The sequence below is a fragment of the Astatotilapia calliptera genome, chromosome 6 (assembly GCF_964374335.1).
Source record: "Astatotilapia calliptera chromosome 6, fAstCal68.1, whole genome shotgun sequence".
In the NCBI taxonomy this organism is placed as follows: Eukaryota; Metazoa; Chordata; class Actinopteri; order Cichliformes; family Cichlidae; genus Astatotilapia; species Astatotilapia calliptera.
In genome coordinates, this window is record NC_137427.1 from 8592837 (window position 1) to 8616169 (window position 23333).

The 23333-nt window shown below is 39.3% G+C and overlaps 2 protein-coding genes across 4 annotated transcripts in view; both read right to left on the reverse strand.

Annotated features, from left to right (window-relative positions):
- Positions 1-14150, reverse strand: part of myh11a (myosin, heavy chain 11a, smooth muscle) — a 32585-nt gene extending 18435 nt beyond the window's left edge. For all 3 annotated transcript variants that reach the window (XM_026170042.2, XM_026170041.2, XM_026170043.2), the window contains exons 1-4: positions 14013-14150; positions 10583-10947; positions 10145-10301; positions 1300-1327 (exon numbers count right to left, since the gene is read on the reverse strand). In XM_026170042.2, the coding sequence (XP_026025827.2) occupies positions 1300-1327; positions 10145-10301; positions 10583-10924 (527 nt within the window). In that variant the 5' untranslated portion in view covers positions 10925-10947; positions 14013-14150. The remainder of the gene's footprint in view (positions 1-1299; positions 1328-10144; positions 10302-10582; positions 10948-14012) is intronic.
- A 4829-nt stretch (positions 14151-18979) lies between these two features.
- cep20 (centrosomal protein 20) lies at positions 18980-21200 on the reverse strand. The gene is made up of 4 exons (XM_026169238.2): positions 21048-21200; positions 20141-20338; positions 19788-19872; positions 18980-19458 (listed from the first exon to the last, which is right to left on the reverse strand). The coding sequence occupies exons 1-4, from the start codon at positions 21073-21075 to the stop codon at positions 19350-19352; spliced, it is 420 nt and encodes a 139-aa protein (XP_026025023.1). The 5' UTR covers positions 21076-21200; the 3' UTR covers positions 18980-19349.
- Positions 21201-23333: the final 2133 nt, after the last annotated feature.

Genomic DNA, 23333 nt, shown 5'->3' on the forward strand with positions numbered 1-23333 from the left:
TTCAAGCCTATTCCTCAAGTTTAGTTCCCTTTTTTTGGTCATCCGGATCCACTTATTTAGTCTACCCTTAGTCTATTTTTGTTTGTTTGATTACTCTAACCTTCACTTTCAAAAGTCATGCTTTTGAATCCTCTTTTGCCTTCACCAGATTTCAGACATGGTAAAACGGTGCATGTCCATCCACAGAGGAAGTATATGAAATTTGTGACAGAAATGTCACTCTGTGTAATTTCCCAACTAATTAACAGCTTAAAATCACACACACAAGTCTCCAGTCACAACATTAAAAAGTGCTTTCACTAAAAATCATTAAAATGCAAGCGGCCCATAATAGATTGTTATAAAAACAATACCACAAAGCATACAAAGCAATTAAACACAAGTGCATCCACCCACAAGGAAGAATGTCATAAATGAAATTCCACGTATCATTGCTGAAACATTTTTGCCTTTTATGGGTCCAAAGGCCTGATGGGGCTCAGAAATCTTAAAAAGTGCAAGGAGTTGATGTTCCAAGCTGATGGTGTTTCGGCTCTGCGTACAAAACTTTAAACAGTTTTAAATATGGCCTCATGTAAATTAACCTTCTTGTGTAGAAGGTTATTCTTGTGATTGTCTTTATTAAATTACATTTATGACTGAGATATACATGTATAAACAGCAAGATTATATTGTGCAACTAATTTAAAATGGTACATGACAAAACGTGAAGTCACTCCAGCACACAAAGAAAAACTAATTAACTCACTTTGTTTACTATAAATTAAAAGTACAGTTCAGTTCAGGCCAGTCCAAATATCAAGCTATCATTAAGAGACAAAATGAGGCCGTTTGTCCCTGGATGTCCAATTGCCCAGTCAAAGTTCTCAATAATTAGTTTAGAACAAATAAACAAACAAAATAGAGCCAAAACATTTGCAGAGCTAATCTGGTTCTCCCATCAGGATCCAGGGCATACTTCCTGAGTAAGGGTCTGAGAGGAGAGAGGGGCCTCTGGGAGCACCGTAAAAGCATTAAAGCACATCCAGTTTAGCTGTCTTTGAATACAAGATGACTCCATGGTAACAAAATCCGACAAACAAAATCATTTCTTTTTGGCACTAATGGTTGAAACGGTGCTGAGAGACCAAAAAGGTATTTCGTCTGTTTAGATCTATGTTTACACAAGCATTATGTAACTGTTCTTGCACACAAACAGATGTAGCATTCACTCCTGCTTTTATGTGATGTTTAAAATGTAAAAAAACAAACATGCAGAGATGGAACAGGTGAGCATGGAGGAGAGAGATTTTCACTTACGTGCAGAGAATGGACTGGTCTTCACGATCTGTAGAATCAAGAGAGAGTCAGTGTTAGATTATTTTTATTACAACTTATGTTGAATACTTTTAAACATAAAATTCATGATACAGCTAAATAAATTTGCAGTAACTGTAGAATACATTTGTAATTTTTATTGTGCATGATAGACATGAGGGACTTTTATTTTCTTTCTTTTCTTTCTACCACTTATATTCACCATGCAAAGTAGTCAAATGCACTACTGTGAAACCACATGTAATTCTCCAGCAATAAAGATCAATCTACTGTCAAACTTAAAACACCAGCTAGGCTTTGTGATTTACTCCCTTGTGCCAAAGAAAACATGTAACTCTTAAAAATACTTTGATTTTTACACATGAAAATGAACTCTGAATGCGCAAAAACAATGAGTCATTAGACTGTCTCCAAAAATACTCCAGGGAGATTACACGAAGACCATGTAAGGCTAAACTGTAACTGTATACTTCAGTACAAACCACCCCTGGGGGAGTATGGTGCACATTGCTGAAAGAGAGATAACTTTTCTGGGCATTTGTGATCAGAACAGAACAAATGGCATACTAGGCAGCCTCATAAACCTCTATGCAACTGTGCAACAAAAATGACCCAGGGTAGGGTGAATGACGGGAGACAATTCCTCATTCTGACACTGAAGAGTGTCATTTTCATTTTGATTATCATCCACATGTCCAGGACACAAATCTAATGACATGTCTAACTTTGTGAGGTTATTTACTGACACTTCACTCCATCTCTGTGGTGTCAAACGTCTCCCAAAGAGTTCCATAGACTATATAAAACATGGACATAGCGACCATGATGTCACCCACTGATTTGTGAAATTTCATCTCTGAAACTTTGAGCCACACAATTTCCAATTTCTTTTAAACCAGACATGAGGGCCTGTGAACATTTATATGGTCCCCCCTAAACATACCCTGCTTTAATGTCCTTCCTGATACTGCTGTATTCCATAAGACTTGAACTGAGTTCATGCACTCATCAGTACAGTCTTTACTGAGGTCAGAGTGTAAGTAGTTTTCTTATACTGGACATCATCTTTTTTCAACTAGAGGAGTCACTACCTTTCTACCTTTTAGAAAGAAATGTTTAAGGCACTTCCTCTCTTTTATATCTATTGTCCAATCTGACCCACTGCATAGAAAATTAAAATTGCAAGAGAGGAGGGCATCATTTTTGGAAATTTTTCCCCATTTATTGCACCAGGAAACATTGCACTGACAGAATGGATAACGTCACAAACCAAAGCACTAATTGTTTTCAATTTTATAGCCCCCATAGCCTGTAGCCTGAAGTAAGATAGCTAGCCTTGGAGACGTATCCAAAACATTTCTTTTTAGTGACAGTAGACTAACTGAAGGTGGAAAAGCTGTCTCACACGATATGATGATGTTTACTGTCTATTGATTTTAACAGATACTCTATATTTAATTGTCTAATGTTTAATGAACTTCTTTCTACTAAAGAAAGGAAAAATGTTGGTGGTACTACAACAACTTAACTTGTCTGGCACTTGAGATTAAACTGGGCTTAATGTGATCTTGTTCAACAGAAATTAGTCTAACCGCTCCTCTCTAACCCTGTTGCATCATTACATCAACCTTAGTCTCAACAAAACTCTTTGAAGGTGTTTCATAAATTGAGTTTTCACTTTGCCAAACTGTCCTCTCTTTAGAGGTGGAAAATTTAAAGCGGTCCCCAAGACACACACATACAAGTACACACACACACACGCACACACAAGATAAACCAGCAGCACACTCCTGCACAATTAGGGTGGAGCACTCATAATTTCGTCGAACAAGTACAGTGACAATAAAGGGCTATTCTATTCTATTCTGCACACACAGATACAGTGTCCAGCCTCCATTGAACTGTAAACTGGGGTGGATGCCTTTTCTCCATGTGAACTCCAGTTTGGCTGCTGTTCCACTGGATTCATTCCTTACATACAGACGAAATGTACCCTGTTCCCTCTCTGCACTTCCTAATTAAGGCAGAGTGCAAGACAGCAACACACATAGAGAGAGAGAGAGAGTAAGGTGGCCAGATTTGTGAATTCTTGTAACAAATCCAAAAACAACATGCACTCACATTAGTGAATGAGACTTAAAAAATCTGTGAACCTAATTAAGTCACGAGAATTAAATCTGATTATATGAGTCTCTGCACCAGTAAATATACTGTGAGCACGGAAGGACAGCATGTCAATCATCTGCTGCTGGGGACAGAAAACTCCCCACGGGAATTTACATTTTTATCTCCCGGACATCAAAGACCAAAGTACAATTTTGGAGGAATGGGATCTTGGCCAAGACTGAAGAAGGAATGTTTCAGAGCTTAGGAGACTTATCTGGATTTGCTTCAGTTATGCACCACTTCCAGTTTACATGTGAATTGTTCATACTACAGCACTCAGTGTAGAACATCCTGCTTCATTAGTCACAACTTCATGGGAAATCCTACCAAAGCATCAACAATAACAACTCCCTGGCAGTCATAGTTTTTCTTATATTATTTTGGTGTATAGAGAACCCTTGAGACATTGATATTGTAAAGGTTTAAATTATGAAAAAGACTACGCTTCAAGCAATCAGACCCTATGAATCAAAAGGAGACTTTAATGTAAATGGCCTGCATTTGTATAGCACTTTACTCAGTTCCTGCTTTACACTTTACACTACATTCAGTCATTCACCCATTCACACACAGGCAATGGCAAGCTACATTGTAGCCACAGCTGCCCTGGGGCACACTGACAAAGGCAAGGCTGCCGGACACTGGCGCCACCGGGCTCTCTGACCACCACCAGCAGGCAAACAAGGTTAGTATCTTGCCCAAGGATATTTGGCATGCAGCCAGGAGGCAGCCTGGGATCGAACCACCGACCTTCTGATTAGTGGCTAACCTGCTCTGCCACCTGAGCTACAGCTATGCTCGTTTCCAGTTCCTTTTTTATTCCACTACAGTAGCTTTACATTACAGCTCAAAATCACTCTTATTTATCTAAACCATGACCCTCATTAAAGTTGCCTTTAAGACAACCTTCCTCTGACTCGCTGCCCCTCTCAAACTGATACTTTCCCCCCAGCTTTAAAAATTAAACAGGACCTATCATACTGATTTCACACTCCATGAGCTATTCTTATTCCTGAACCACATGATTCACATTTCAAAATAACACTGGATCTTGTTGTCTCAAATCAAGCTGTTTAGCTGCTATCCCTTCCATTTAAACCAACTGTCCTCTGACTGCCCCTGCCTTATAAACAGAAAGTTTAAACATCAGGTAGGTGGGACTTTATGTGGTAACAGCCTGCGCTGTGTGTCTTAGATCATCATATTAAAGATATCCAGTCTCGCTGACATCATGCAGGTCTAAGAGCAGGACAAACGGCCTGAAACAGTGCTGAGAATAGTTCGAAGCCTGAACTTTGGGCTCACATGGATTACTTGAAATTTCATTTAACATAATCATCACCATTGTAACAGTAACAGTGATAGAAAATAAGCACGAGGAAAACGTATCATGAGTTCACTTAAACCCATATGAGACAGTCTCTTTCACCTTTGCACGAGACTTGAGACATTTTGTTATTTTTAAAGAATGAATATATTTTTGATTAATTGTTTCTTGTCTTTTCTATGCTTTTCTTTATATTTCTCTTTGTGGTTTTTTTTGTTCTTATTTTTCGCTGCCGACTTATCTTGATTTCTTTACTCAAGCACTTTAAGTCCCAGTTGTTAAAACGTGACAACTAAATGGGTGGTCCAAGCTTAAATATCTACTGTCACATATATGATAAGTCCGAAAAAAATGTTTAGTCTGAAATAAATGCAGCAAATCAAAACACATTTTTTTCTTCTGCACATACAGACACACAGACTGAACAGCATCTGCTATGTTCCAGCGTTCGTTCTCAGAGATGAACAGAAGATGTATAATCCAAACGCCACATAAACACCAATCCTCCCTTCTTCTTGTTTACTCTTGATGCTGTGTTTACAAACTATAGCTTATGAGGTATTTTCCTGTATCCTGGTTTGTTGTAACGTTAAATCACTCAGTGCGTACACCTTATTAGTAACAGAAAAGCATTAGAAAGCATTAAGTTGCTTTATCAAAGACCAATTAAGTTATTTATATTGTCATTGCCAAACAAATTTAGCAAATTGAAGACAAACTGGTGTTTCAGTATATCTATTTCCAAATTTGTTCTACATATCGGCGCGGTCACATTTGATAGGCTTCTTTATTTTCTTTGATCAGTCATCGTTGATCGTAATGCGTAATGCGATATATACGTGGACTTGCAACTCCCTGTTTTGTGGACTTGCATTTTGAACTTCCACTATGGTTTATAGCTGTCTGTTAGTTTTTTTAAAGCCTGATGTGACTATATCTGGTAGAGCCAGCAAACTGGATGCACAAGCTTCATCCATAAACTACATAAGTGCATCACACAGACACAAATACAGACAGCTCCTGGCTACACTCAGCTTTGACCCCAGTGATGCAAACTTATCTCGATATGTTTGCATCAGTCTTGATATAACTGGGGAGATATTTAAAAAGTCTTCCTCCACAAATCCTTCGCAGGTCGCATTTGAAGGCCAAGTCGGTGTATCCTTCGTGGCCCAACCTATCCCAGAATTCATAGCGCGGTCTAGCCAATTTCAGTATCCAACAATGGAGGCAGCTACTTAGTTTTAATATTAGTCTTTATGGGTCACAAAATGTAGCTGTGTAAACTTCAAATATCTGCTTGGTTTATCAAGACATCACATATTTGCAAAAGTGCTCCGACGTTTTTGGAGACGTCTGTTACCCACCAGCTCAAAGCTGACCGGGAGGTCGAGGCCCACTAGAGCCGGGGGGAACACCGCACTCCTGGCACATCATGCCTCGACCTCCTGGTCAGCTTCGAGCTGGTGGCCTCTGAAGGATGCGGCCTACTTTGTGAGATCTCGCAAAACGTTTGCAAGATCTTGCAAAAGTTCATCTTAATTTTTTTTCCTCCAATATCCCTTGCAGGGCTCCGTACTCATGCATGGGCTGTCCATACATTTCATGCAGCATTGTCAACACAAATAGATTAAGTGATGAATGTAGGAAAACCTAAAGCTGCCGGGGACAGTCTGAGAGGGTGTCAGAGGTTGGTGGTCTCGATGCTACTGACATTTTCTCAAACAAAAGTACCCCGGGTAAAGAAATATAGTTTCAAGTTGTTGGCTTACATCCTAGAACAATTATTTTGCTTTGTATATCACAGTGTGAATCACATACTCTCTAAAGGAATTATAATGACAACAAAATACAGAGCTTTAGAGTACCTGATTACTTGTTTGGATCTCTTCAAGCTTTTTAGCATTGAAGTTCATAGTTCATTCAGGTGTGTACTTCAATACTGTAATAATGACCCTATCAGAATTGACAGCTGTGCATGTATGTGTGAGGCCTGTACAGTAGTGGAAGAAATTATAACACAACTTTCTTTGATGGTTTCCAAACAATAACTCTCTAAATTACAGTAACTCCTGTCCAAACATCCTGTTTAGGAAGGAAACTCCTCAAACCAAAGGACAAAAGTCTCAGGCTCATTTAATAGGACCAATAAACTTGTTAAATCTTTGGCATTTACACTCCCTAAGAATTTTTTTTAAATAAGCAAGAGGGTTTTCTGAAACAGGAAATGTTTTATTGCCCTCCACCCATCTCTCAACCATCTCACAATCCAGATGTCAAGTCCTCTGAGAGAACACATCGTCATATCAACATAAAATCCAGTGGGCAAGACCCCCTGGAAACACAGACTCTGATTCTATGGGAAACCAGCCACTCTGAATCACTGCAGGGACATTTACTGTAAGCATGACCAAGACTGCTACCATCACCTCTATGAGACCAAAATACTATTTTGGAGTTGTTTTTCATACCATTTTACATTTTAATGAGTGTATTTTTTGTTCTCACTACATTATAAACATGGCTCTGCATTTTAAGCCATCAGTTTCATGGATTAATTTGCAGTTTTGTCAACCACTTTGTCAACATGACAGTGTGATAAGCCTGTCGTCACCAAGAGCCACCACAACTCACCCACAACAAGCTCTTAAAGCTGCCAACAAACAGCTCAATTTGACACAGCTTACTTAAGAGCTTCAGCAGATTTTATTCAGTTATGTGTGAGGCCTGCTGAAGATATACTTACGTTTGTTGCTTTCTTGTCTCAGTTTGTTATTATTTATCATTTTGATCTGATCATTTTAGTTTATAAATGTTGTAGCCCATCTCAGCATGTGCTGTGCAAAAGTCAAAAGTTCCTAGTAAAATAGCTACAGCAATTTATTGAAACAATTCTGAATTTATTCATTTATATTCAGTATATAAAGCAAAAACCGAGTTTGCATATATTTGGTATGACCTCCTTCATCATTCAACACAGCCTGAGCTACCAGGGTCAGGCTGTTCTTGTAATGTCTTTAATTAAGCTTCAAGAATAGTTCTCCAGGTTTCTTGAAGGACATTCAAAGCTCTTCTTTGGGTGTTGCCTGACTTTTGTTCTGTTGTTTTCCAAGATTATCCCACACTGCTTTAAAAATGTTGAAGTTTGGGCCCTGGGGAGGCCAGTCAGTGACTGATTACATTCAATTGTGTGTCTTTCTATTCAGTTATGCTTTTATACTGGATGCCAGGGAACCAATACTAGGCTTAATAAACAAAACAACAACAGCAACAAAAGGTAGCCAATGTCCAGAGAAAAACTATAAAAGATCTTTAGAAAACCTGGAAGCTTCAGGAAGGTGAACGCACGCAAAGCTACTGGTCCGGACGGGATTCCCGGCCGCGTCCTCAAGTCATGCGCGGCTCAGCTGGCTGGAGTGTTCACGCACATCTTCAACCTTTCCCTCTCTCTGTCTGTAGTCCCAGCCTGCTTCAAAATGGCCACCATCGTCCCTGTACCCAAATCCTCCACCATCTCCTCATTGAACGACTGGCGACCTGTAGCCCTGACCCCCATCGTAAGCAAATGCTTCGAGAAGCTGGTCAGGGACTTCATCTGCTCTGCACTACCCGACTCACTGGACCCTCTACAGTTCGCATACCGCCACAACAGGTCCACTGATGATGCCATAGCCCTGACACTACATACTGCCCTGTCACACCTGGAGAAGAGAAACACGTATGTGAGAATGCTGTTTGTAGATTACAGCTCAGCATTCAATACCATCGTTCCCTCGAAGCTGGACAGGAAACTGCAGGATCTAGGACTGAGCAGCTCCCTCTGCAGCTGGATCCTTAGCTTCCTGTCTGACAGACGCCAAGTGGTCAGACTGGGCAGCATCACCTCATCCCCCGTCACACTGAACACTGGTGCTCCACAGGGGTGTGTACTGAGCCCTCTCCTGTACTCACTCTACACCTACGACTGCACGGCCACTAACAGCTCCAACATCATTGTGAAGTTTGCGGACGACACTACAGTGGTGGGTCTTATCACCAACAGTGATAAGACAGCTTACAGGGAGGAGGTCAGCGCCCTGACCCACTGGTGTAAAGACAACCATCTCACCCTCAACGTCGCAAAGACAAAGGAGTTGATAGTGGACTTCCGGAGGTGCAGAGAAGTACACACCCCCATCACCATCAGCGGCGCTGCTGTGGAGAGAGTGAGCAGCTTCCGGTTCCTTGGTGTACATCTGGCTGAGGATCTTACGTGGTCAGTACACACAAACAAAACAGTGAAGAAGGCGCAGCAGCGCCTCTTCTTTCTCAGGAGACTGAAAAGATTCGGCATGAGCCCCCGCATCCTCAGGACCTTCTATCACTGTGCCATTGAGAGCATCCTCACTGGATGCATCACCACCTGGTATGGCAACAGCACCGCCTACAACTGCAAAGCTCTCCAGAGAGTAGTGCGGTGCTCTGAACGGATAATTGGAGGTGAGCTTCCCTCCCTCCAAGACATCTACAGGAAGCGGTGCCTGAGGAAAGCGGGGAGGATCATCAAGGACTCCAGTCACCCCAGCCATAAACTGTTCAGACTACTTCCATCAGGAAGGAGGTTCTGCAGCATCCGGTCCCGTACCAGCAGACTGAGAGACAGCTTTTTCCATCAGGCCATCAGACTGCTGAACACGTCATAGACACCTCAGCTTCACTACTGGAACTTCAACATTATGCACTCCATACTGTACAGTAACGCCACTGTTTTGCACATATTCAACTCTGTTTATTTTATTTTATATATTTTATTTATTGTTTACTCTATTTAATTTGTAAAATATGTGTACACACACACACACACACACACACACACACACACACACACACACACACACACACACACACACACACACACACGTAGAAAAATATTTAGTATACACATCCAGAAATGCATATACTATTATATATTGTACATATATTTATTAGTTTCAGATGTAGCCATTCTTGTATTTTGCTTCTTTACATTATTGTATTTTGCACAACTCTGTTGCTTGTGAAGCTCGCACACAAGAATTTCACTCACATGTGCTGTACCAATGTACCTGCACATGTGATGTGACAATAAAAGTGATTTGATTTGATTTGATTTGGAGAACCACTTTTAAAAATACTAGAGTCTGGCTCCTTGGAAGCAAAACATAAAGAAAGGGTTGCCTAAGACTCTTTTTCTATTGTATACTTTGGATAGATAACATAAAAAAGCCCCATTACAGAGCTAACATGGGTAGGAACATGTCTTTGCAGTATGAAAGCATCTACATCACAAGAGGAGTTTTGTAGTAAGCATCTTACCTTGCATCATGTTTCTATAGGCGTTGTCAGAGATGGAATAGATATGAGGGGGTAGTTCATGTCGTTTCTTTCCTTTGTACATTTCAATGATCTTCTCTGAGTAGATGGGCAGCATTTTGTAAGGATTCACCACCACGCAGAACAGGCCAGAGTATGTCTGAGAGCAGAGAATGCAAGAAAGGTGAGACAAGGACAACTTGCACAGTTTGCATGCTTGTTTCTGCCAGAGAACGAGACAGTAGTAGTAGTAGTAGTAGTAAAAAGTACAATAATCTGAGGAAATTCATAGTTTGTCATCATTTTTCTAGTACTTTATTTAGGGTCAGAGTTTGTACATCCCAATCCAAATAACAAAGGGATAACAAAGTCAACAAGTTGCCATAAGAATAAGGCATAAACTATTTTGTGAGCATGCGCTTGTTTTTAGTAAATACTTACATAAATGAGCCCAGAGAAGTACCTCTCGCGAAGATTGTGCAACACAGAGGCCTCATTTAGACAGGTGAGCTCGGCCATGTCCTCCACCTTGCTGAACTTGGGAGGGTTCATCTTCTGGATGTCATCTTTATTGACTGTTATCTTTTTGGCATTATCAGCCAGCTCCACCAGCACCTCGTCGCCATGCTCCTCCTTTATACTAGCTGCCTCAAAGCCATGCTTTTCTGATGGAACCCATACCAACTTCTTGGCTGCCCAGTCAGCCTGAGCCATCGGGCTGTTGAGGAAGTCTTTGTCAACAAAGAGGAACTTCTCATCCTCGGTAGGGGCCTTCGTGGACATCTTGGCTTAAGGTGAAGGGCCAGCTGTCGATGACAAAAAATTAACTGAATGTTAGAAAAGAGGGAGCAGTAAGTAAAACAAAGATGGATGACAGAAAGAATGCAAGTAAGGGAGAAAAGAGGCAATGGAAAGTCAGTAGCAGCAGTCAGTAAGAGACAATAATCACTTGCAGGTACTGGAAGTACCTGATTGGGCCTATAGATAGCAAAACCCTGTGTCAAGTAATGAGTAAGTCCTAGTGGGAGACATGCTATAAATTTGCCTCCTTGCTTGTGGTCTTAACCCAAAGAGTTAATATGCTTCATCTATCGGGGAGTTCCAGAGTGCAGCCATTCTCACAGACCTCCACCCCCCTCTCGACCCTGCACTCTCTCCCTGTCTCTCTCACACACCACAAGGGAAGAGCTCAAACAATTCCCCTCCCTACTGTAGATCCAATGACTGAGGCTGGGAAATTGATTTTAATTAACTCAGCAACAAAGACCGCTACGTTTTGTCAACAGCTCTATCTCAAATAACTCTAAACCATTAATACTTGCTGGCATTTACTTATACTCAGTCAAGTCAGTGCTTAATTGTCAACATCCATTTTTTCCGGTCTTTCACTCTGCATCTCTCTCTCTCTCCTGCTCTCTCTTACTCTCTCTCTGTCTCCTGCTTGAGGCTTCAGTCTCGTGCTGTGATGACCATATATGGACCCCTTCTCTGGAGCAGGGCTCTTTTCTGCAGACCTAAACAGCAAGGCAAGTGAACTCCCAAACAAAGCCCATATAGGGAATAGTATGTCTCTTGCCGGCCTTGTCGTTTACTCCAAAATGATAACAGTAAGGCAGAGAGCCTGAGGGGGGCCCGGAGCTTTAACAATCGTGCTTCACACGGGGCCATAGTAGCATTCATTTTTAAATGCACTGGTTAAATCATGAACAAGTGCCTGGGACTCAGTCATGTCTGAAAAGGAGCATTCCCGAGCTTATGTGAAATGCTAACAGAAATATGTAGAGTAAATGTACATGCACTTAATTCTTTTCAAGTGTTATTAAAAAAACGGAACCCATTAGATCTAATTTAGGGACTGTTACATAACTATAATACCATAATGTGATGGATAAAATGAAACAAGTTTGCAAGTTTTTAAGTGGAAAAAATGTTTTACTTTCTAACCTAAGATAGCTTATATATGAAATCCTGGTCTTAGACAAACTAAGTCACAAACTATAAAATATACTGTAAAAGTATTAGCTTGAAGCAGAAGCAAACACTGTCTATATGTCAGTGGATGAAAGCAGTAAGTCAAGCACACGTCTGAGAAAACAAGGAAGGAACCCTCTGATGATCTGGTGATTTTCTGCAGATAAATGTAAACAAACTTTTCCTGACACTCCCCGTATACTTAAGTGTGTGCAGCCAATCAAGTTGCTCCTCCTCACTCTCTTTAACCTTTCTCACCAACTTGAGTTAATGCTTAATAGTTGTGGAGTCCACTCTCACTTTCTGTGGTGTTGATACAGTTTGGTGCTCAGTAAGTGTATCTTGAAGACAGAACAGGGTTCAGAGGGAAAAGTCTCACAGTCACGACGATGGTTTGTCATCTCTGGCATCTTTATTCGCCATGAGACTAAACTACACATAATCCAGTATTATTGATCTGTCATAACTTTAACCACTAAATATAATATTAAACTCTCTCCTGTGTAATCATCAAACCAAATCAGTATTGTCTCGGTTCTAGTTTGTCAAAAATATCACACCAAGGCTAAAAATAAAACTTGTGATGAGACCAATAAACTGGATCATTATTCCAGAGTCTCTATCAAAAATAATAAACAAGTGGAAATATCACTCAGGAGACTAAGTGACCTTTCTATTTGTGGCTGACCGAGTGGCTGACAATTTTACAACTTTTCTCTCTTCTTCCTGTTATCCTTTTATCAATAAACTCAGTTGCATCAGGTTTTCCAGGCCTTTGCTCAATGTTTGCTATTAAAACATGAAAATAGTTTAATTGAATTTATTAAAATATACACTTGACTTGTTCCAGGAAGTGTTTCCTCTTATTTTCTGACCAGGAATATCCCAGTGCTTGCCAAACTGTTCCTTTAACTGTTCATCCAGAAACCTGTGATGCTGTGGCAAAATTAATCTGTTTAAAGCTGCATCCAAGTTTTACATATATATAATTGAGTTGAAATACTCAGTTATTAGACTGTCCATTAGCTTGTGTGGTTATGACAGTGAAAGCCCTTGAAATAAAACAGAAGGGAGACTACGTCTGCATGCCAAATATCCTTGGGCAGGATACTAGCCCCAAGTTGCTATGAATGTGTGTTAATGTTAGACAGAAAGCGCTTAATCATAGAAAAAAGGCTTGTATGAATTTGTGAATGAGGCGTGTATAAAGCGCTTTGAGTGCCTCAGGAGAGCAGAAGAGTGTTATATAAAAATCAGTCCATCACTCCTCCAAACCAATCATGACAAGATTAGTTAGCTGTATGTGAAAATTGTCACGAGTCTGTGCTATCTGCATCTTCAGGGAAAACATACTGGATATACATGCAGCCCAATACAACCATATTTGGAAAACAGGAAACTCAGTGGTCAGTGGGATGTGGTTCTTAGATAGACAGACCTTTCCCCTTTTCCTTATGATCGCGAATACTTTTTACAGTTTTTTTTAATATATGTATTTTTTTTACAGTATTAACTGTAGTTGATTAACTTAACAATAATACTACGTCGTCTGTTGCACTTTATCTAATGCACAAATAAGTGTTTGCATACAGGAGATGTATAATTACATAATGAGCTGACGCCCAGATACGTAAACTATGTCATTGCTTTTAACTGTCAGAAGAAGTTATGAATAAAACTCATATGCTAGGCTACCATAAAACATTAATTAAAGCATATTTTTAAAATAATTTTTCATAGTAGCTACAAAGTTCACAATAAAGCTCTGCAACCGCCATTATCTACAGGAAAACACGCAGACTCCCTCTTCCTTAAATGCATTTAAAGTTATGAGGGGATGCCGATTGACAGGTGCACTTCATGACCGCCGCTGCACGCTTCCACTAAAGGATATACTTACATAATGTGAAGAAACGGGTGTTCAGGGGAGCTTTGGCTTTGGAAAGTTGGAGTTTGGAGAAGCCGGCGTTGACGAGGTACTCCAAAAGCGAACAGTCCAAATGACCCTCGTCAATTTCAAAGCCTTACTATTTAAACTGCGGACTGTTGCGCGAAGGTGGAGCTGTACGAGGGGACCCTCCTCCTCCAGCTGCAGCATCGTCCAGTTGCAGTCTACATCTGTCAGCGGGGCTGCGGAGGCAACGGACATGCGCACTGCGGACACCAGCAGGTTCGAGGAGTCACAGGGATGTAAGATGAATGAAAAGGCGCTGAATGGAGTGGAGGGTGCTGCTGACAGAGAAGCAGAGGATTAAAAGGTCATATATAACAGTCAACAGTAAAATGGAAAACACCATAACTCCCTAATCTCCATGCTTACTGTTCCAGCACAAAGACATCATGTTTGTGTGTAAGACTAGCGCACACACGGGCTGTGAGGTCAGGTTATGGTTGTAAAATAAATTGGCGTGTAATACAGTTTCATCAGTTTTTTTTAATATCTTGAAATTTACTGCAGCTAACAAATCCAGTACATCTAAATCCACAACATTTATGTTACAAGACCTTTTTTTAGATTTTAATGTGCAACACGTTTATACATGTGACATATTTTATAAATAAAATGATCCAAATTGATATAGAACTTCTCGTTAAAATTAACTACATCATGAGCCAAACTACATTAAAATACCCCGAAAAATAATCAAGCCTATGTAACACAGCAAGGTTCATTCTACGTCTTGGTTATGAGTCTACCATAAGCACATTATTCAGATTAATAGACCGATTAACTCAAATTCTCACACACTAGATATTTTAGTGTCAGTGATACTGTGTTAAATTAAATAATAACTTGTTTTTTATTAATTAAAATGAGATCATTTGTATAAAACTAGATAACTAAACCTTGATATTTTAAAAGTAACTGCAGTTTATATTAAAAAATATAAAAGAAAACGTGTAATAGTATAACCTTACCAAAGGGAACATCCTCTCCTCTCCCTCCTGTCCAAAGAATTAGTTCAATTACTTTACATTCTTGTAGATGGACAAGCCAAATGTGTGTTTGTAGGTAAACAGCATGGCTCAACTTGAATTTATGTGTTTATTCTTTATGCATCATGACAGATTTTAGGAACATTTCATGACTTGATTTGTTGTTTCCATTAATTGAATCATAAAAGCTGGACCCACAATAAACACAGAAGCCGAATAATTGGTTCAATTTGAGTCTAATCTTAAAAACATGCTATCACTTGCTGTCTTAACTAATTTCTTTGGAAAGAGTTGGTTCAAAAATATTTAGTAATTCAGCACTAATCAAGCCAAGCGTTTATTGGGCGCCTTGAATCATAATTAACTGTTGTTATCAGTTTGTATGTTCTCTCAATGTCTGTGTTTCTTCCAGGTGTTCCAGTTTCTACTGTTTAAAGACATGCATGTTAGGTGATGTATGTGTTATTCTACAATGGCTGTAGGAGTGGATGTGTGGGATGGAGTTGTCTTCTGTCTGTGGCAGTACATTTTCAATATAATAAAAATGTATTTCTATGTACTTTCCCTGTAGAAAAACCTTTTTAACATAATTTACAGGTGTCATGTTTCAAAGAATTTATTCAAAGGCAATCAAGAAAGTCTTTACAATTTAGACAATTTAACTGCAGTCTAATAAAATATTATTTCAAATTGCAATCTGGGCTTTTACCTCCTTATTTTGTATCATTTATTTTCACACACCTCTGAGTTGAATCTAATAAGGCTAAACAGTGGGAAAAAATGAACAGGAATCATAATTATAAAACTGTGTGCGTCACTCCTACACGTTCTAGGGTTTAAAGATTATGCAATGCGTTCCCACTCCTCATAAGGAAAACCAGCTGTCCCCTGCATAGGAATCCCCTTTTACTGTAACCTCCCTGGAGAGTTTCCCACCAGTACATAACTCATAATTCGCATAATGAATGTGAGTTTCTTTGTGTGTGTGTGTGTGTGTGTGTGTGTGTGTGTGTGTGCACATCCCATCTTTCTGTTGCTACACACACAGCAAACAGCTCCTCCCCTGTCCTGCTGCATCCCTCCTGTGTGCAGCTTCTTTCCAATGGAACTTCCTTTATAAGGACACTTTTCTGTTTGTCCCGGTAAATCAAACTGCTGGTTGATAACTGCGCCAGAGACATAGCATTGTGTTCGTGTGTGTCTGTTTGTGTAAAAACTGATGACAGACCTAAGACCAACATTAAGGGCCTTCAGGTTCCCTCTGGCCAACATCAAGGAGATGGGGTGGCATTCGTGGAAAAGGACCATGGGTTGAAAAAATCAGCACAGACAGGCAGTGGGAGGGATGAAGAGTGAAGAGGAGGGAAAGAGGAACAGATACACTGAACAGAGAAGTTGCAGTGTGTGCCATATAAGGAGAATGGCGTCTGTATGGAATCTCTGCAGCTTTCTGTGTTACTTTCAAAGTCTAGCACAGGCAACCACCCCAAGCTCCAGTGACTAAATATGGTTCAATAGCAACAGGGTTGTTCAAACAAAGTTACTCCTATGGCTCCAAACTCTAACTCTATTTACCTGCAGTTAGCTGTGACAGACAACTGGTTTATAGCTTCTGTTTAGTGCACACAAGAGAAAGACTTGTTATTTTCTTGTTATTTTTAGTGAGATAAAATATGAAATTAACAATTTGCAGCTTGAGGCTAATGCCTTTGAAATAAGTACACAGAGACTTGGGATTCCCTCTGAACTAAACAGTGCATAACAGGATCATTTTCCAGAATAAGAGCCATAATAATGGATGAAGGTAGAAGGAAGGATTATTATTTATTTGTATTGAAAGTTAATCTGTTCTAAACTTTGTCCTGACACACCTTTAAGGAGGAGACAGCGGGAGTGAACATGGATTTAAACCTCTGAGTGAATGATGGCAAAATCCCACTCCAAATGAAATAAACCTAAGCAGGATTTTCACTTAGAAATCAAATGTTAATCATCTGTATTTTATTTACACACAGCAAATGAATTAACACGCAGCAAGTGAATTCAAACAGGTCACTGTTTATAGTAAACCAGCCAGAATGGCTAAAGCAATTGAGCACGTACATGTGGAGGATTCCCTCGAAGCAATAAAAACAAAACGAGGTGTCATATTAAGATCTCGTACATACAGCATGTTTCATGTGTATTTTTTCTTCATCCTCATGTCCATAGATGGTCATCTATTGGAGAGAAAACATGTTTATGGATATGTTTGACCCCCAAGGAATGCAATTGCATTCTAATTTAAGCACAGAGGCAAACGTCAGTTCAGTCTGCAGCAGTCAAAGGATCACTGCATTTAACACTATTTATACAGCTGCCTGTTTTGCATACAACTAATTTATACAGTGGAGGAGAAATGCTACCAATTATGGGGCAAACTGCCAATTGAACAATCGTGTCATTGTTCAACTTCAGGAGCTTGTAAAGCCATTTTAAAGAGAATGGATATAGATGTCAGTGAAGTAGGTATTTGAGTACCTCAGCTTTAAGGAAAAATCAGGTTTGTTTTTGTAAAACCATGTAAATTCAGACATTTTCAGACGAACAAAGACATAGCGCTATTTTCATTTGATACTAGGAAACAATAAATTAGGACACCGTAGACAGTTAAGCTCTTCAACAAGCTGCACTAAAGGTACATCAATCATTTTGTGGCCAAATTCAAGATAATACACCATGTGCTCAGTATTATCACTTCACTGTTTCAGTGGATGAATCTGAGACCTATGATGAGCAGAAACAAATGTGTATAACCTAAAAATAACTTCGACGTAGAGCAGGTTACAAATGGTTTAAACAGTGCAACTAAGTGCCCAACATCAGTAATCAGGATAAGAAATAAAAGGCTGCCTCAGTAGATAATCACTTCCAGAAACTTAGGGCTTTAAGTTTGAGATAAAAATGTCAAGTTCCTTAAAACGGTGAGAAACTATGTGAAAAGCTCGACGCAGTGCATAATTAGCGTGGGATCTGGGCTACACACAGTATACACATAGATATAATTAAGTTTTGTTGATTTACTGTTGTTGTTTTGTGGTCTTTGGGGTCAGATAAAATAAAATTATCAAGGTAAGAAGGACCTCATTGCCTTTTCTCTTAAGCTGCAGCAAGCAAATGAGAAAAAGAAATAAACATGAAAGAGAGAAGCTACAGAATAAAGTCTGGAAGATGCATTATACCTTAGTTTAGGTTCATTTATATAAGCAACTGAAGGGCACAGCTTTGGATCATGGGTGGGTTTAGTTTCACACAATACAATGACCACTAAAACAATCACAGGAAAGTGTTATTTTGGTCAACGTTGAGGAGCAGCTACTTTAATCACCCTATGATGAAAACTGTAAAAGAGAAAGTGCTTGCATTCACAATGAATAAGTCTTGTAAATTTGGAAAAGCCTGCAACATTTCATATCAATGTACAAGCTGTATGATCGCCTCAGAGGCCTGTTTAATGCATGCAGCTTAATTAAAGTGCACTTGCTGTGGTCTCTGCTATATTTGCAACTTTTATGCTCAAGGTCCTGCTCTCAATATCTTCAATGTTGTAAGGTCTTTTAGGACCTGTTACAGTGTAACATGTCCATCCATTCATCTCCTTAGCTGTTTATCTAATTCGGGGATGCAGTGAGGCCGGATTCTATCGTAGCTATCAGAGTGTGAGATGTGGTGTGTATGCTGGGTAGGACACATGCGAGCACAGGGAGGCCCCAGTGAACCAGACCAACCAACAAGTCAAACCCAGTACTGTTGGTCTGCATGTTAGAAATGATTGGCTGCATAAGACTGAAAAAATAGGAAAGTTGTTTAATCCTATGAAAAAAGCAGACTTCAGTTTTGTCTGTGGTGACACTGCCACCATATGGTGGAGAATGAGATCAGCAATTGCAGTTGGTGAATAAAAATAAAGATTTTATTATTTTTACACTGTTAAAAATCAGTCAAAAAATATCACATATTTACAAAATGAAACACCAAATACATCACAAATGTAATCTCAATCCTTTAACTCAACTATGACAAAAACAATTAGGATTATTAATTATTAGGATTACACTGTGACTAATATAAATAAAGTGTTGAAGTCTGATAATAAATTCAAAATGTAAAAAAGGCCACAAAGAACATTTGGCAATTTATAACAAAGACACAAAGATTACTGAGCTAACAAGACCTTACAGACTTTACGCTGTAAAGGCTGAATAACTACAAGGACAGAGGCGAGATACAACATAGTAAGTCACTGCTGTATCATCAAACTTTAGGCATCAGTTCCAGGAGTGTTAATGGCAGCAGCGCCTCGCAGAAACACCTTCCCTCCCTTATTACTGCTGTTCACAAAGTGGGACACTAAGCCATATAGAAGAGGTCTGCAAAATAAAAAAACAAAAGAATTGTAATTAAGTTTTCATTAGAGAAGGAAAATAGGTGACTGATAGTAATTATTTTAAATTGTACACCTTTCAGTTTTTACTGGCGGTACATGGAGATAAGTGCTAATTTATTATTATTTTTTTTTAAATTAGAATAAATTCCCAAGTCATCAAGCCAGTGCACAACTATGATGAGGATTCATGGGGACACTGTCAAATTGTTACGCCCACTCTGAACATTCCCCAAAGAGTTCAGCTAATTTTTGAACATTATGTTCAGTAGCAGAATGTACTGGTATTTCTTAAATCCTGCTTTCTACACTTACACTGACTTGGAGCTTGGATCCTCAGTGACTTTCAGCTCATTCGCCAGGAACTGTCTGTCCAAAGGAACTTCGGGTTGGCCCGACTCTGAGAAAACAAACAGTGCTAAAAAATATTCACTTTTCTCAACAATAGTTGCTGGTTATGACAGCCACTGTCTTGACCAAGTCTACATAGTTGAGTCCACTGAGTTGCTACCATGTGATTGGCTGATTATACATTTGTGTTGACAAGCAGTTGAATGGTCGTAGGTAATAAATCATAATCATAATAATAGTAGTTACAGTTCTTAAAGTTTGTAAAAAAAAATAAAATTAAAAAATGTTGAGCTTGCACTTTTTTGGACCTCACCCACCTGCAGTCAGCACAGACGCTGTGTATCTGTACTTGTTGAACTCCAAGTACTCCCTGATGAGCTCGTTGATGATCAGGTTTTCGTGGGACAGGGGAGGTCGCGGTTCACGCTGGTCATCCAGGGCGCTGAACACCTCCGCCCGGATGCGAGCCTTCAGCTGGCCCAGCACACCGCGAGACTCCAGCGTTTCCCTCAAAGCTAAAATATTCACATTTTTAACACAGCAAAAAAAAAAAGGATAATAGATTGGAAAACTAAACAACCCCTATGGGTACAACGAATCTGTTTGGTCAGTAAATTTAGCTAACGAATGAAAGCGGGATGTTTTTGTACGACGTACACCGTACAGAAATTTACCAATTTAACATATTCTTGGTATTTTTTAAAGCTATAGACCGCTTCGATAACAACTCATATTCATGTCAATATCTTCACAACACACTCTTTAAATCGTAGTAATTCTCAACCATTAATCTGTTCTTATTTTTATGAAAATGTTTATTACATGTCCTCCCCCTATGCTAACTAGCCTAACTCTGAACTAGCTGGCTAGCAGCTGTTAGCGCTGGCGAGCAGCGAAAATTTCCTGAAAAAATATAGATCGAATAAAGTATATTACGTGTTTAGCTATGCCGAATCGAATTATAGGTGTTAACAATAAAGGCGGCAATGGGTTGATTCATCCTTAAAATATCCCTAAAACCACTGCCATTTAGGTAGCTGACTTATTAAACTTTTGAATGGAGGCTGGTAAGGATGTTTCTGTGTTTTATAGTTTGCCAGTGTTCGTAGCTTTTCGCTAGCTTGTAAAATAACATCTAAAATTATGTGGGTTGATCTGAGATCGTATTAGGATACTAGTTAGGAAACAAAATAATGAATTATGCTAATGGAAGTGAGCTCTTACCGCACTTCAGTTCAGTGATGGTCGCCATCGCAACGAGTGTTCCTATACAACCCACATGAACGTTTCCAAAAATAGCGCCCCAACAGGTGGCGGAAGACAACTCAGGAAGATAACACGAGAAGACTTAAAAAAAATCACAATTTTTATGGAAGACCAGATTATGTACAAGTGTATTTTTACTGTGATTTTTTGGGGGGTTTGAAGGACAACATGGCTGAGCTTTAGAGGTGCATTTGGTTCAGAGTTCTCAAGCACATGGCAATGAAATGATTGACCATATCATAAATATTATTGAAGTGAGCAGAGCATTCAAAAGCATTCGCATGGACAGAGTTTACTTAAAACTAGGAGTAGGCAAGGCACAGTTTACATCAAATGCAATAACCTATGATCATAAATAGTCTGTCAAAGAGAAAGAGTCTGACCACACTTATGTAAAATGCTGAAACATGGTTAGGTTAAGGGATTCTCATACACATCAAAATTCAGATGTTCAGCCTGGTAAATATAAATATTAAAATCAGCCATAAAATAGTTATAAGAGGAATAGAAGAAATAAAATCACAAAAGTGAAACAGAAAACTATTTTGGGTTTAGGAGAGCAATGCAAAAACAGCAAACATCAAGGTTGAGTGGTCCACCGCCCTACCACTTGGAGAACCTTTTTAGCTTTCCTCAGAGCTAAAAAAAATGTATAGTCGAAGGGGCGTTCCTTGGAAAAAACACTCAAATTACCATTTCTGACCACTGTCTATGTTGAGAAGACAACGTTTATGTTACTTGTTGAGATCAAGTCATTTAGAATAAAGCTTTTGTTTGACAGGAACAGAGGGCATTTTGTATTTCCACAAGACTCCAGTGAGTGTACATGTGCAGCAAATGTACTGGTATACCTGACACATTTAGGTAAATACTGTATCTTCTAAATAGAGAAAAGCAGTCCCAGAATGGGTCAAAGATGTGAATGACCCAAGTGAACTAAGATTGCAAATTTTACAGCTGGCCTGTGAGCACTAAGGATCCTACTAAAACGTCTCACAATGTGACCCAATATCGGAATTGGGTTTGATAAAAGTGGACTGCTGACGAACAGTATCATTGGTGCTTGGATCACCTATTACACTACTCTCCTAACTGAAAGTATTTAAAATTTCTGGGAGCTTCTCCAGGACAGCGAGTGTAAAGCAGTGAGACACACACTGGTTCTGTCTGAGGTTTCTTTCTCTTAAAAGAAAGTTTTTCCTCCCCACTGTCGCCAAGTACTTGCTCAGAGGGGTTTGTCTGTTGGGCTTTTCTTTTTCATACTGTAAGGTACCGAACCTTACAGTAATACAGGAATTACTGTAAGGTTAACTGTTATCTTCAATCTTGTGTTTATACTATGGTACAAAGTCACTGACAGTTATTGTTTTATAGAAAGAATGCAGTACCATAAGTGAGTTCTGTTATGCTGTTATTGACCCTTGAAGCACATTGTAGCACCAGCAAGTGTTTAATGAAAAGCTCCCCCTGTCAGCTTGGGGTTGAGCAGCAAGCTCTGAATTTATGTAGTGTCTTGGCTAAGATTCCTCTGTAGTGATGGTATATTCAATTCTTTTTACTGAATCGAGAAGGATTTTCATGTAAATCCTACTGCTAAGATGAGTGATTGAAAAAGAAAAACAACTATTTTTATAGAGCAAAAAAAAAAAAAGATTTCTAAAGGGAACATTTATTTTTAATTTTATTTAATTTTATTAGTATTTTCCTCAAATGTGTCAAATATATATTTTCTCATCTAAATGAGGGGGTGAGTGAGTCCTGAGTGATTCGCTTAGGCTATGAATCAGCACAGGAGCAAGGGGTGAGTAACTCAAATATGCTGTTAGCATGTAAGCAGAGCGATGCTACTGTGAACTGGGAAGCTTTCTACTCAGGGTTTTTTCTTCCAGTTCAGAGCAGAAATGCTTTTGTTAAGAAACTGGCTGTTGTTTTTTCCCCCCACAATTTTAATTATAAGCTAGATATATTTCGACTAATGAAATTAGTTTGCCAATAGCAACAGGAATGAGTCAGTGAGTCAGTTGGGCTTGTGAATCATTATGCACGAGTCAGTAAAGTGATTCTCGAGTACTGAGCGATTCGTTCATGATTCGCACATCACTATTCCTCTGCATGCCACAATATCAATCAAAATGTTTCAGTTTCATGCCCTGATTTCTGTTTGTTTTCATTGTATGTGAGTTGAAAAAAAAAACATCACCAACTTCCTGTTTCATTTAAATGTGTAACCTACTTTGAAACCTT

Excerpts from the sequence above, each read along its gene's own strand:
- cep20 (XM_026169238.2), bottom strand. The coding sequence starts at position 21,075 with ATGGCGACCATCACTGAACTGAAGTGCG. Across the intron at positions 19,873-20,140 it reads AGCGTCTGTGCTGACTGCAG|AGTCGGGCCAACCCGAAGTT; the intron begins GTGGGTGAGGTC and ends TTGTTTTCTCAG. Across the intron at positions 19,459-19,787 it reads GATCCAAGCTCCAAGTCAGT|ACCTCTTCTATATGGCTTAG; the intron begins GTAAGTGTAGAA and ends TTTATTTTGCAG.